This window comes from Setaria viridis, chromosome 7, assembly GCF_005286985.2.
Source record: "Setaria viridis chromosome 7, Setaria_viridis_v4.0, whole genome shotgun sequence".
NCBI lineage: Eukaryota > Viridiplantae > Streptophyta > Magnoliopsida > Poales > Poaceae > Setaria > Setaria viridis.
In genome coordinates, this window is record NC_048269.2 from 2,650,816 (window position 1) to 2,665,673 (window position 14,858).

General features: G+C 50.5%; 1 protein-coding gene across 1 annotated transcript; it reads left to right on the plus strand.

Annotated features, from left to right (window-relative positions):
• The first annotated feature begins 6,541 nt into the window (after nucleotides 1–6,541).
• On the plus strand, nucleotides 6,542–7,180 carry LOC117863709 (uncharacterized). Its single transcript, XM_034747526.1, has one exon. The coding sequence runs from the start codon at nucleotides 6,542–6,544 to the stop codon at nucleotides 7,178–7,180; it is 639 nt and encodes a 212-aa protein (XP_034603417.1).
• The last annotated feature ends 7,678 nt before the right edge of the window (nucleotides 7,181–14,858 follow it).

Below are 14,858 nucleotides of genomic sequence, written 5' to 3' on the forward strand. Positions count from 1 at the left end.
CATTCGCCGAGGCGCGAGATGAAGTGGCTCAGGGCTGCTAGACATCCCGTGACGCGCTGAACTCCCTTTATGTTTTGGATCGGCCCCATGTCGCTGATGGCCGCTATTTTCTCCGGATTGGCTTCGATGCTGCGCACGGAGATGATGAAACCCAGCAGCATACCCCTTGGGACCCTAAAAATGCATTTTTTAGGGTTGAGCTTATCTCTCAGCCTTTCAAAGGCTAGTTCGAGGTCGGGGATGAGTTGGTCACCTTTCTTGGACTTGACTAAGGGTTGAGTTTGATGCGCTTGTCTCTCAGCCTTTCGAAGGCTAGTTCGAGGTCGGGGATGAGTTGGTCGTCTTTCTTGGACTTGACTACGATGTCATCTACGTAAGCCTCAACGGTTCGACCGATGAGGTCCCTGAAACACTTAAGCATGCATCGCTGGAACGTAGCCCTCGCGTTTTTGAGGCCGAACGGCATCTTAACGTAGCAATAGGGGCCGAAAGGGGTGATGAAAGAGGTCGCGAGCTGGTCGGACTCTTTCATCACGATTTGATGGTAGCCGGAATACGCGTCAAGGAAGCTAAGGGTTTCGCACCCTGCGCTTGAGTCGACTATCTGATCTATGCGTGGCAAAGGAAACGGATCCTTTGGACACGCCTTGTTGAGACCTGTATAATCAACACACATCCTCCATTTCCCATTCTTCTTTCGTACAAGAACAGGATTAGCTAACCACTCGGGGTGGTACACTTCCTTGATGAATCTGGTCGCCAAAAGCTTCTGGAGCTCCTCGCCGATGGCCTTGCGTCTCTCCTCATCGAAGCGGTACAAGCCTTGTTTCACCGGTTTGGAGCCGGCCTTAATGTTCAAGGAGTGTTCAGCGACTTCCCTCGGGATGCCTGGCATGTCCGAGGGTTTCCACGTGAAGACGTCGCTGTTCGCACGGAGGAAGTCGACGAGCGCGCTTTCCTATTTGGGAGATAGGGTAGCGCCTATCCGCACGGTCCTGCTGTCGGAACTGCTGGGGTCGAGGGGGACCTCCTTGATGCCTTCGGTGGCCTCGAAGGAGGTGGCGGACTGCTTGGAGTTGGGCGGGTCCTCGACGCTCTCCGCGAGCCGGACCGCTGGGTCCTCCGTGCAGGTGATGCCTTCAGCGTACTCGTAGCACTCTACGTCGCACTCATATGCCTTCTGAAAAGACGTGCCGACGGTGATGACCCCGTTGGGCCCCAGCAGCTTGAGCTTGAGGTAGGTGTAGTTGGGGATGGCCATGAACTTGGCGTAACATGGCCGCCCCAAGATGGCATGGTAGGTCCCGCGGAAGCCTACCACTTCGAAGGTGAGGATCTCCTTCCTGTAGTTGGAAGGAGTCCCAAAAGTGATGGGCATGTCGATTTGCCCGAGAGGCATCGCCCGTTTCCCCGACACGATGCCGTGGAACGGCGCCTCGCTAGGGCGGAGGCGGGAGCGGTCGATTCCCATGGCGTCGAGAGTCTCGGCATAGAGGATGTTGAGGCTGTTGCCTCCGTCCATGAGCACCTTGGTGAGGCGTGTTGTGCCGACGATGGAGTCGATGATGAGCGGGTAGTGTCCTGGCTGCAGGACACACCCCGGGTGGTCAGACCGGTCGAAGGTGATGGCGGATCCCGACCAGTCGAGGAAAGTCGGTGTAGCGGGTTCGGCCGCGTAGACCTCGCGGCATTCCAGCTTCCGGCGACGCCTGGAGTCGTAAGCCGCTGGTCCGCCGAAGATCATGAAGCAGCCGTCCACGTTGGGGAAGCCATCTTCCTTCTCCTCGCCATCCTTCTTCTCCTCCTCGAGCTTCCACCTCCGGTCACCTTTCACTGGGTTGCCTACAAAATACCTCTTCATGAGGTTGCAGTCCTTGTAGGCGTGTTTAGTGAGGAACTCGTGGTTCGAGCACAGTCCCTCGAGCAGCTTGTCGAAGAAGTCGGGGGTTCCCTCAAGGGGCGGCTGTCCCCGCTTGCGCTCAGCAATGGCCACGAGGGGAGCCTCACGCCGCTGCTTGTTCTTCTTCTTTTGCTAGCGGTTGGAGGTGCCTTCTTCGGCGTCCTCCTCCCACTTCGCCTTGCCTTTGGAACGATCAAAGATCGCCCTGATGGCCTCTTCGCCCGAGGCGAAGCTGGTGGCGATGTTGAGGAGCTCCTCCGTAGTCCGCGGGCCCCTGCGTCCCAGCTCGTGGACCAGGGGCCAGCAGGAAGTTCCTGCCAAGAAAGCTCCGATGACGTCGGCATCCGTGACGTTGGAAAGCTCGGTGCGCTTCCTGGAGAAACGCCGGATGTAATCTCGGAGGGACTCGTCCGACCCCTGGCTGCAGCTCCGGAGGTCCCAGGAATTACAAGGCCGCATGTACGTGCCCTGGAAGTTCCCCACGAAGATCTCCTTCAGGTCGTTCCAGTTACAGATCCGACTTGGGGATGTGTTCCAGCCAGGCTCATGCCGAGTCGGCTAGAAACAGAGGGAGATTATGTATGATGAACAGGTCATCATCCGCTCCACCGGCCTGACATGCAAGTTAGTAGTCGCTAAGCCAAAGTCCAAGGTTTGTCTCTTTGGAGTACTTGGCCACATTCGTGGGCTGCCTGAAGCGTGCCGGGAGTGGCACGTTCAGGATGCGTGTGGAGAAGGCCCTGGGCCCTGCTGGGTCAGGGCTCGGGCTGCGATCTTCTTCACTGTCGTAGCGGCCATCGCGGTGGACGTGATAGCCGCGGTCCACCCCATCCTCTCTGTCCGCGCGGGAGCGCCTCCGCGCGTCTAAAGTGTCGCGGGCGTCGCGAATGGGACCGACGCGCCGGTGGACGAACTGAGCTCCGCCTCCTGCGGGCGGCGGTGTCCGTCAAGCGGGCGCGGCCCAGTTCACCCCAGGGGTGGGCTGATGGACAGACTCCTCACGCCTCTCGGGAGGCGCGGTGGGTGCTACCCTGCTGGCGTTGTGCCCGCGTCACCGGGACGCGGAGCTCTCCGACTGCTGGACGTCGGCACACTCGAGCAGGTTGCGCACCTCTTGGTGTGCCTGACGCTCCTCGGGCGTCGCCGGCTCGGGGAGTCGTCGAAGCAGGGCCGCCGCTACGGTGATGTTCTGGCTGGCGCGGACAAATAGCTGAGGGCGATCTTCATCTGCGCAAATGCGTTGCTGGATATTGCGCGCCCGTTGTCGTGCCCCACCTTTGTTGCAGGGGCGCTCGACTTCCTGGTGGGGCGCCGCGCGTGCCTCCGGCAGTCGTGGCTGCACCGGGACCCTGGCAAGGCCCCCAGTTGTAGCTGCGGTGCGTGGTGGGGGAGTGCGCTGCCTCCCTGGGATGCCATCATCGTTGGACCCCTCAGAGTGCTTATCGGCCATGAAGCACTCGCGCGAGGGGTGGTGGCTCCCGTTGTTGGAGCCAGCGTCGGAGGCTGTCCTCGCCACGCCCACGAGCTCGTTGCTCGTGGGTGGCACGGTCATGGACCGCGTCAGGAGGCGACTGCAGGTCACCACGGCATTGCGCAGCCCGAAGGGCGACTCCTCCGAAGGGGGCCCCGTTGCACGCACCCGGCCGCTCACCACTATCCCGGCGGCGGAGCCGGGGATGTTGGGGCAAGTGGGCAGGACAAGGAGAGGGATCAGCTCGATTCCGTCCCCCGTGGCGAGGAAATCCAAGCTCCCGAAGCGGACGAGGAAGCTGGGAGCAAAGCTGGCATCGCGGCTGGCCATCTGAAGCCGGTGATGTACGCGCAAAGGTCCCCTACCTGGCGCGCTTACTGTCGTTGTCGAGATTAGCGGATCAAGACTACGGCTAGTGAATTTCTTTTATGCGTGTAAGGCTTCGGATGGTGGCGTGAGAGGACACGGGGTTAGACTGGTTCGGGCAAGGAATAGCCCTACGTCCAGTATGAGGAGCTGCTCGTGTTACTCATGCAAGGTCTGTAGTAGGGGGTACAAACGGGCGAGAGAGGGAGCTGGTCCCAAGTCTCTTGGGTGTGCACAGATGCTCGTTAGGAGAGTGTGTGGGTTCTGTTGGCTTCAGAGTCCCTTTGTCTCAGGACCCCTGGTTCTCCTTTCGTAGCGCAAGGAGGGTACCGAGGTTACAGGTGAGCCGGGTGTGTGGAGAAGTAAAAGAGGACGGGACCTTCCGCCCCGGCCTTTGTCTCCCGTCGGCGTGGCCGCTGGAGGAGGACGGCTGTCATCGGATCTTGTCGAAGATCCTCCGGGCGACCATCATGGCTAGGCATGATGATGGTGTTCGGCCGTGGCAACTGTGCTTGTCGTGGGGATGGCCGTCTTCTATAGCCCTGCATGTTGACTGGGAGGCGCGGCCAATACGTCCCTGTCGACGGACCGTCCGTGAAACCGGGCGGCGCTCCCTCCTGTGTTGGGGGCGCGGGGAATGAGTGACCTATGACGGACAGGAGAGACGGTGAACTGGGCGGTGCCGCTGTAGACTGTGCGGTCGTGGCTACAGTGTACCGCCCGGGTACTTGTGGCAGGTCACGTCGAGTAGCGCTGGTGCCTTTCTGCGCGCTAGGGCCGCGGCGCATTTATGGCGAGATCGGTGGGGGCCCACACGATCCGCGTCCTCGTCTGCCGGCCTGCGCCCGAGGCGGACCCTTGTCTTGTGGGCCCGGATGAGTCCGACCCCCTACGCCTGGGGTCGGACGAGGTGGAGCCGTGCGGCGAGGGGTCGGGTGCATCCGACCCTGGGACCGTGGGTCGGGCGAGGCAGAGTTTCACCAGCGAGGGGTCGGGCGTGTCCGACCCTGGGACCTTGGGTCGGGCGAGGCGGAGAGGGTTGGTCCTTGCCCGTGCCGGGTCGGCGGAGATCGCTATTATCGCAGGTGGGCCCAGGCCTTTATGATTGCTGTTTTAAGGGGCATAAGGACGTCGTTAATATTTCCCCCCAACAACGTCGCAAGGTAAGGATTCGTATCCCATCTATTGGCGACGCGATGATGGTTGTAAGGAAATAATTAGAGGTCACATCCTGGACAATCAGTGGGTCGTCCCATACAACCCATGTCTGCTGCGTACTTTCAATTGCCACATCAATGTTGAGGCATGTAGTAGCATTAAATCCGTGAAATACCTATTCAAATACATATACAAGGGCCATGACAGAGCGTCTGTGGCTGTTAGGGAGGCTGGAAAAAAAGATGACAAGGGGAACGTTGATGAGATCATGCAGTACAGAGAGGCCCGGTGGGTGACACCTCCAGAAGTGATGTGGAGGATATATAGCTTTGACTTGAGCAAGAACCATCCACCAGTGCAGCAGTTGCAGCTTCATCTTCCCGACATGCATATGGTTACATATCATAAACGGGACAAGATCGAACAGGTTGTCAAGCATCCAGGTGCCGACGAATCAATGCTGACAGCGTACTTTGACTACAACAAGCTTCATGAGGAAGCTCGAGGAATCTTGTACCATGACTTTTCGGAGCATTATACTTGGGAGTCTAATGGTAAATTTTGGAAACCAAGGAAAAATGCCGTATACCAAGTTGGGAGACTCGTATTGGCTCATCCGGCTGAGGGGGAACGCTACTTTCTTTGGGTTCTCCTAAACCATGTTGCTGGGGCTACTTCATACAGGGACCTAAGGACTGTTGACGGTGTGCTCCTGCCCTCATTCTGTGAAGCTGCGGAGAGGCGAGGCCTAATCGAAGAAGATAATATACTTGATGAGTGTCTTACTGAAAACAGTTTGTTCTATATGCCATCCTCATTGCGTAGGTTATTCGCGACAATATTGGTATTCTGCGAGCCAAATGATGTGTTTGGGTTGTGGACAAAACACCTTGACGCAATGTCAGAAGACTAACAGGCGCAACAATCCAAACCCGAGTCTGGTGGAACAGATGGTTTTGATTGACATTAGGAATATGTTGCAATCTATGGGGAAGGACATAAGATCGTTCCCTCTTCCAGGAATTGACGACGCATATGACGATGCTAGCGGTATCCCTCGTGAGATATTTGAGGAGGCAAGCATTGATCAGAATTCGGAAGATGTGGGACTATCTGATTCCCTAAACGAGGAGCGGAGGGCTGCCTATGAAGAGATAATGTCCAAAGTGGACACCAAACAAGGCGGTTTGTTCTTTGTAGATGGACCTGGCGGCACAGGAAAGACATTTTTGTACAAGGCACTTCTCGGAACCCTTCACAATCAGAACAAGTTTGCCATTGCTACAGCTCCATCTAGTGCCGCAGCGTCTATAATGCCTGGTGGGAGGACGGCCCACTCACGTTTCAAGATACACCTTACTCTTGAGGATGGTGGTTGTTGTAGTTTTACCAAACAGAGTGGTACTAAAAAGCTATTGCAGCAAGCATCTCTCATCATTTGGGATGAGGCGTCTATGGCAAAGAGGCAAGCTATAGAAGCCCTAGACAACAGCCTACGTGATATAATGGGCCGGCAGGATCTGCTGTTCGGTGGGAACACTGCTGTCTTAGGAGGGGAATTCAGACAGGTTCTCCCTGTTGTACAGAAATGATCTAGGGCCCAGATAGTTGATGCTTCTCTACGGAGGTCGTATCTTTGGGAATCCATGCACCACCTTAAGCTCGTGCGCAACATGAGGGCGCAGAGTGACCCGTGGTTTGTAGAATATCTACTGCGCATTGGTGGTGACACGGAGGAGGTTAACGGAGATGGTGATGTATGTCTTCCTGACGGTATATGTGTCCCGTACTCTGGGGATTCTGAGAAAGATCTTGACAGGTTGATTGAATGCATCTTTCCAAACCTCAATGCAAACATGACAAACAAGGACTACATCACCTCCAGAGTGATTCTATCCACACGTAGTGATTGGGTGGACAATATTAATATGAAGATGATCGACATGTTCCAGGGTGGGGAGATGGTGTACCATAGTTTCGACTCCGCGATTGATGATCCGTATAACTACTATCCGTCGGAGTTCCTTAACACATTGACTCCCAATGGGCTTCCTCCACATTTGCTAAAGTTCAAGATCGGCTGCCCGGTCATATTGCTTAGGAATATTGACCCTGCGAATGGACTGTGCAATGGTACAAGGCTGGTGGTTCGAGGCTTCCAAAGAAATTCAATTGATGCTGAAATTGTGCTGGGACAGCATGCCGGAAAGAGGGTTTTCCTTCCTCGAATACCATTGTGCCCCTCTGATGATGAGATGTTCCCATTCCAATTTAAGAGGAAGTAGTTCCCTATTAGGCTCAGTTTCGCCATGACGGTCAACAAGTCACAGGGCCAAACTATACCAAATGTGGGTGTGTACCTGCCTGCCCCTGTGTTCTCTCATGGTTAGTTGTATGTTGCTATGTCTAGAGCCACAGGCAGAACGAATATCAAGATCCTCGCCCTCCCGCCTAACGCAGAGGTAGACGAGGAACAAACTAAAAAGAAGGAAAAGAAAAAAGCTTATAAGAAAGTGAACGGCCAGGGTAATCAAAATAACAATGAATAAAAAGGTACATCAGTGAAGAAGAAAATGGTACCAACTGTAGATGGCATGTCTACGAAGAATATTGTATACAAGGAGGTTCTAACACCATAGGCGAGGTAATATAATGGTTATTCGTGCGTGTCTTACATTTTTCATTTATTTTTTAAAAATTACTGAACTCATCAATTCCATGTTTCTTGCTCTTGCTAGGTATTTTTAAATGCTTTGCCGTACACTGCATGGATAATTTGCATCCACACGAGCTGCTAATTATCAAGTCAAGTGTTTAGGTTGAAGTGATTGCTTAATTTTGTCACATGATGTCACTGCACGGGAAATTCCACCTATACTGAAAAACTGGATTACATTCGAGAAAATGTGAAAAATGATAAAAGTAGAGAATCTTGACTTGCCTTTAATATAGCCATACAATTTTCACATATAAAACTATTAATATAGCCATACAATTTTTCACATATAAAACTTATTTCAAATAACAGGACAGCTGATCAGATTAAAATTCGCCACATATAAAAGCAGCCTTCTCTTACTGGGTCCATGCTCATGCTAAGCCGCCTGAGACTAGATTAGCGACCAGTTGGAATGCTTGATACTTAACTTAGAATACATAACAAGTCCACCTTGTACTTTGTATACCTCATTTGCTTAACAGCATAAATGAGCCAACTTCATCGGGCGTCCGCCATCACCAGGAGACATCAAGGAGCATCCATCCATGCATGCTTGCATCTTGGATGGTGCTATGGACCATGCATCCTACTTCCGTTAGAATCCCTATCTGCATTTGTGTTGGAACATGGTGCACCAGTTTCTCTTGGTATAGCTCCTCTTCCTTGTCCTTCATTTTGCTTAGAGTAGAAAACCTAATCTTCACAGCATTGTCACTTCTGTTACAAGGGAACTAAAAAAACATACATAAGCCAATAATCTTAGCTTGCAATTTCCATTTTTACCCCTTATTTTACCTTGCAGAAAATAGTAATCCAGTAAGATGAGCCACCTCCACTTGTTTCCAAGAACTTTTCAAGCCTGCACAACACTGACAAGTAGAAAAAATGGTGTATCTCAACTTGCATACGAGTCGGCTTAAAGGTATGTTATCAGGACATATGAAAGTCTAATGTACGACACGCACGTGATTAAAAAGAGATTACATAGAAAACATTTATTAACAAATGTAACTAAGAAATCACAATTATTGTTTTGTCAACAATCCATCGTATAACTAACGGACTCGTATGCTGATTGGTCGTATACATCTTTAGACTTTGGTCCTGGGATGGGTGAGCAGGAGAACATGTAGTCATACAAGTATTCTATATAACAATGTTCACATATTGTTTCACTACTCTTAGCAGCTGCAACAAGATCAGGGATGAAGGATGCCCACCTGGCAGGCCACTCGTGTTTTAGGACCTATTACAATGCAAGGATGCCTTGAAAAATTGAGTTATACAGATTGTTTTGGAGAATTGCCGGAATAAAGGTTCTTTTGCTTGTCTTGAGGTGAGCTAAAAGTGTGTGCAACTACCTCCTCATGACTTCAGAAGATGCTAATTATAACCACCCATGTTTTTTTAGTCGCCTCATGTTAATTTGTTACTTTTTTTTCAGCATTCTAAGCTTCTCCTAGCATCGTCAGACCCTGAGATAGTTGTAGCAGCTTTGGAAACTCTTGCTGCATTGGTGAAAATAAATCCTTCAAAGTTGCATATGAATGGAAAGCTAATTAGCTGTGGAGCTATAAACACCCATCTTCTATCAACTTGTTAATTTAGGATACTTCCGCCAGGTCGTGCACTTGCAAGGGGTGCAGGGCCAGCGTCAAGAAGTACACCTCGCTCAAGAACGCCTTTGTCGTCCTCGCTATGGCGGTCGTGGCCACGTCCATCCTGGCGGCGACCAGGCAGTCGAAGGCTATCTTGCTGGCGGCGTCGGCCGTGCTAGCCACGGTGTCTTATGCGTGTGACATGGTGGTTTCTTTGATAACAACAAACTTCATTAGGAATCATAGGATGTTGTAATGACCGTAGCGGAACTGTATTTAGTAGGTATATGGAAAATGGAGGAAAGGGCTCCTCTTGCCCTTTGCATATTTTTATCTGATAAATGGTTGATCTTTTGGCAATCTAAAGCTTCATGTCAGCAGCAGATGCTACTTCTGCACTTTGTATATTTGTATGTAATATAAATGAGTAGTGATTTGGCAATCTAAATTGAAAAATGTCAGCAGCAAACGATTTGAGGATTAGACGTTAAATCTTCTGTGAAAATGCAGTCATGCAGGAAGGTTCAGAGACATAGGAAACTGCCAGTGCATCGTTAGAGTCAAGGTAGAAATTAATAGAAGAGAGTAATGGAAATATAGGTAATGAAAATGTATTTTGATTTGATTATACAACGCACCATGATTGGGTGCTCGCTATCCTGATCAACGGAACAGTAATATAAGAAAGTGCATGGAGAAATAATATAAGAAAGTGCATGGAGAAAATTTGATAAGTTGCATCATAATTGGAAGGAGGATTACTTGAGGGAATAAAACAAGACTGTTTTGAAAAGATGAAGCGGCGACCGTCGGACAACTTGACAAAGGAAAGAGAAAAGTCAGCAGGAAATACCTTGAGAAGGAAAGAGATAGCGGTTGGAGTTTATGCGTGAAGAAAAAGAAGAGCAAGAGAGAAGCAAGCAAGCAATACCTTGAGATTTTGTGGGCATGTTAAAAGAAGGAAAGACTAAAAAATCAACTCCTTGCATACATGCGCGAGATTTTGTGGACATGTTAAAAGAAAGGAAAGATTAAAAAATCAACTCCTTGCATGCATGCGTGAGATTTTGTGGGCATGTTAAAAAAAAGGAAAGATTAAAAAATCAGCTCCTTGCATGCATGCGCCAGATTGGGCCCTAACTTAGGGGCGGTCGTGAGCAATCACTCCATTTGCTAGGCCTGGGGAGGAAATTGGAAAAATAATTGTACTCTATCGTGGATTCCTTCCCTTCCTTTTCTATCAGCCGCCATAACAAACTCGTTGCCGCCATCGCACACGCACATGCCCGAAACAAACCCGTCGCTTGCCCCGCGCCGCCATTGCTCACCCTGCGCCTTCGCTAACCTCCTCGCTGGGTAATTGTTGACCATCGGTACGGACGCATGCAATTCTCCTGAAGCTTTCTCATCGCCTACTCCCTGACCTCATTACTACACCAACACTGATCTGTTGTGAAGCTGAACGTTCGGTCGTGAACTGCACGAGAAGGTTGGAGGGTGTCGTGCGAGCGGCAGCGTTGCAGCTCAAGTGTGAGTTCTTGTTACCCTCTGTTAATCATGTTCACGTAGATTAGATCATGATTAGGCCTAATTAGACATGATTATACCAAGAGGTTGTCGGATATGGCATGTGTTATGTTAATTAATCTGTTAATCATGTTCGTTATGATTAGATCATAATTAGGCCTAATCTGACATGATTATACCCAAGAAGGTTCTCGGATATGGCATATGTTATGTTAATTAATCAAGAATAATCTAGGTTAGGCCCTAATAACTTCGGGTTAATCACCCTATCCTAATTAAGTTGAAATTACCCACTGTTTTTTAGGCAACGAAAATTATCCATTGTTAGTTCCATAATTAGCCATTGTTAGTACCAATTCCTTGCAATTAGCACCTATGCTTCGATGGGATAAGAGTAAGAGAGAGGAGTGTCTAGGAGTAGGCAGTAGCAGCTAGCATCTTTTTAATTGGAGGAGCATTAGATTCAGTCTTATTGTAAGTCAGATTGGAAGTATATAGTCATAAAACATGTACATAAATGATATACATATAACAAGGGTACAAATGATAAATATTTTTTAGTGTAACTATGGAACAGTACACCGAAGTGATAAGCTCCTATATCATTATTCCTTCATCTCTCCTAGCGAATAAGACTCACTGCAGTACAAATGTTCAACTTGCAGTTATCCAGCTATGGGTTCCTCCTACATGTCGCTTTCGAGGAAGAGGGTAACCTTGCCTGCACCGCTGATATCCTTGACGTAACGACCTGGGCTAATCAGCCGAGTTAATCTCAAGGCTAATCCCAATTCTGCAGTTCTAATCAGCCCCGACCCCTGAAACCCAACCAAAACCGCCGGTTCTCTCTAAGTCCCAAAGACAGTGTTCCTCCAAAATCTTAGAGCTGTGGGAGAACCAGAGACTGAGTGGTGGACCCAAAACCAGATCCCCCGGTTCTCTCGAGTCAAACATTGGCCCTTATGAGATTGTGGAAATTTGCGGACACGTTGCTTACCGGATCCAACTACCTGAGCAGCTCTCGGCCATTCATAATGTTTTCCATGTCTCCCAACTGAAGAAATGTGTCCAAGTCCCAACTGAGATCTTGGAACAGGAGCAACTTCAGATCGAGCCCGACCTGACCTATGCTGAGTACCCGGCCAAAGTTCTCGACCGTTAGGAGAGGCACACCCGACGACAAGTGGTGAAAATGTACAAGATCCTATGGAATAACCACACGAAGGATGAAGCAACATGGGAAACAGAGGAGTATCTGAACAAGCACTTTAGAGGCTCTCTTTTTAGCCGAGGAGGTAAGAACCGCACACCCCCACTAGTTGCCCTTACACCGAATCTCGGGACGAGATTCTTTTTAAGGGGGGTAGGCTGTAACGACCTGGGCTAATCAACCGAGTTAATCTCAAGGTTAATCCCAATTCTGCAGTTCTAATCAACCCCGACCCCTAAAACCCAACCAAAACTGCCGGTTCTCTCTAAGTCCAAAAGAGAGTGTTCCTCCAAAATCTTAGAGCTGTGGGAGAACCAGAGACTGAGTGGTGGACCCACAACCAGATCCCCCAGTTCTCTCGAGTCAAACGAGCCAGGCCAGCGTGCGCCCCGCTTCAGAGTTTCTCCGCCGCGTGGCTTAACCTCCTCGACGAGCCCCGCCTCACCCAGTCGCCGGCCACGACCAGACGGATCAGCACGCCTCCCTCCCAATCGCGTGCAGAAGCGCCCTGCAGACTCTTTGCCTCGCCTTATCTTGCTCGCAACCTCGCCGGCCGTGCCAGGCGCCTTGTCGCTGCTGCAACCAGAGATTGGCCGTTGCTGCGCCAGACCGTCTCGCCTCCCGCGCTCATCATCTCACCCGGATCCCCGGCTGCGCGCGTCCCACGATGATGCCGCCTTCGCCAACCACGGATCCAGCAGTGACAACTCCTTTTCCCGCCTCGCCAGTAGCGTACCCCGGCAAAGCCGCTGGTTCGGTGCCTACTAGCATCACCGCTCGCCCTGTCACCTCGCCTGCAGCGCTCTCGCCTCCAGTGCCCCTTCCTTCCTTCCTGCCACACGCTAGCCGCATCGCCGCCCCCAATCCGCCGCTTGATGCGACCAGACCCGCGCTCGCCCTCACCAATCCTTCTATCCGGCAAAACCGTGCCTGCATAAGCTCTGTCTTCAGTGCCCAATGACCGAAGACCCTATCCCCGAAGCTCTGCCTCGCCGCCCATCGCCGCTCAATCGCCCCCAAGGCAAAGCACTCCATCCTTTTTCTTCCCGATCTTCGCGCTGCTCAAACCCTCCTTCGTTTGTATGTGCATTTACGTAACAGGAGTTGTTTGAAACCATAGATGCATGACTTAGTTCCCTTGATCTGAACACTAGTCTGATAAGTCCGAGTAGTTGCATTGCTTAATAGGACTCGGTAAAAGTCGAGTGATTTCCTGTCACTCGCGAGTTATAGGAGTTGGTTGTTCTCCTTCTGGTTACAACTATAAGGACGGTGGACGGGGCAGGGCCTGGTGAACTCTTTTGGTGGTCGGTGGATCGCCCTGTCTGTCTATATGAGGTTGCTTAAGGTCGAAAAGTGTTGGTGTTCATGATCAAGTGTTTGAAAGTACTAATATCATACCTAGTATGGGATGGGGAAGCCTAGTACCTGATTGAACTAGGGCATGGCTTATACCCCTGCTGTCCCTGGAACGAGGTTCCCATGGTGCATCATGTGGGTGCAAGTGCGGCCACAGTACAACGAGAGGTCGAGACTGTGGAGCATTGCATGCCAAGGGAAGTTTGGACCTGACACATGCCTGAGAATTGATGGGGACGGCCGACACAGGAAGCGACCCTTTGTGGTGCGCGGATGTCGTGAGATTAGGTTCGCCATGCATGGTTAAGAAACTCGAATCGATTCGTCTGCCTCTCACAGTTTGAGACTGCTTGATCGCTATGCTACACTGGGTAAAGATGAAACATGGTGATGATATGAACTTGATGCTTGCTCTATATATATTAGTTGGAAACTATGTTTGCTTAGCATAAGTTGCAAATATAGACTGGTTAATGAACTTAGAATCGAAGCTAAAATATTGAAAGTAAGGACCTACTGTAGTTGCTTTTGGCAAAACAAACCCCTCAGCCAAAGAGCCTTGCATGTCTAGAAGTTGGTGGAGTAGTTTTCCCACCGGTCGGTTAAGTCTTGTTGAGCTTAGTAGCTCAACCTTGTTTGTGGCATCTCTTTCAGGTGTAGTTGAAGCTTCTGAGTGTGCTGCTGTTGGCACTTGGCCATCCCAGCTTCTTCCTGGGTGGACGGTCGAGTGGGATCCCTCCTCAGACGGTGAGGAGAGGGACCAGTGATGTTCTGATTGGCCTCATCAGGGACATCCGACCCGACGCTAGCTTCCGCCGTTCTGTTTTACCATTTTCAATGCTCATGAACTTGTAAAACTCTGATTTTCGAACCAGTGTGGAAATAAATTGTTGAACTTGTTTAACTTGGATGGTCTGTTGTATTCTCTAGAACCACTCACCTTCGTGTGAGCTATGCTAACTCGGTCATGTATAAGTGGTTTTATCGGATGAAATCTGACGGATCGTCGAGTTAACTTGATTAAAGCATATGATTGCATGTTAGGTGACTTAAATGTGCTTTAGCTAAGTTAATCCGAGGTGTTCCGCCACAGCTGGTACCAGAGCAGGTTTAGCAGGACAGAGAACATAATAGGCCATACACACTGTTTCTAAATAAAATTTGCAAGAATTGTGTTGAAAAATCTCGTACGATCGTTAAGGATGCCCTTAGTACGAGAGGCCCTAGGGGAATTTTGGGGTTATTTTTAGGTGAGTATTACTTATTGGTTATGTTGCTAACCTCCAGCACTTCACCCCGTGTATCATACGTGTGCCGAGTTCCGCATCACGAGTATGCGAGGGTTGATAGGGAGTTCTATTCAAAGGACCCTATCATCGCGGTTGTTTCGCCCACGTTTATCATACGTGCGCAGGTTCCGTATGTTAACTCATGTGAAGGGTGGTATGGTTCAATTCCAACGAGCCTAACATCACGGTTGTTCACCCACGTCTATTATACGTGCACAGATTCCGCATCTCGAGTATGCGAAGGGTTATATGGTTCTATTC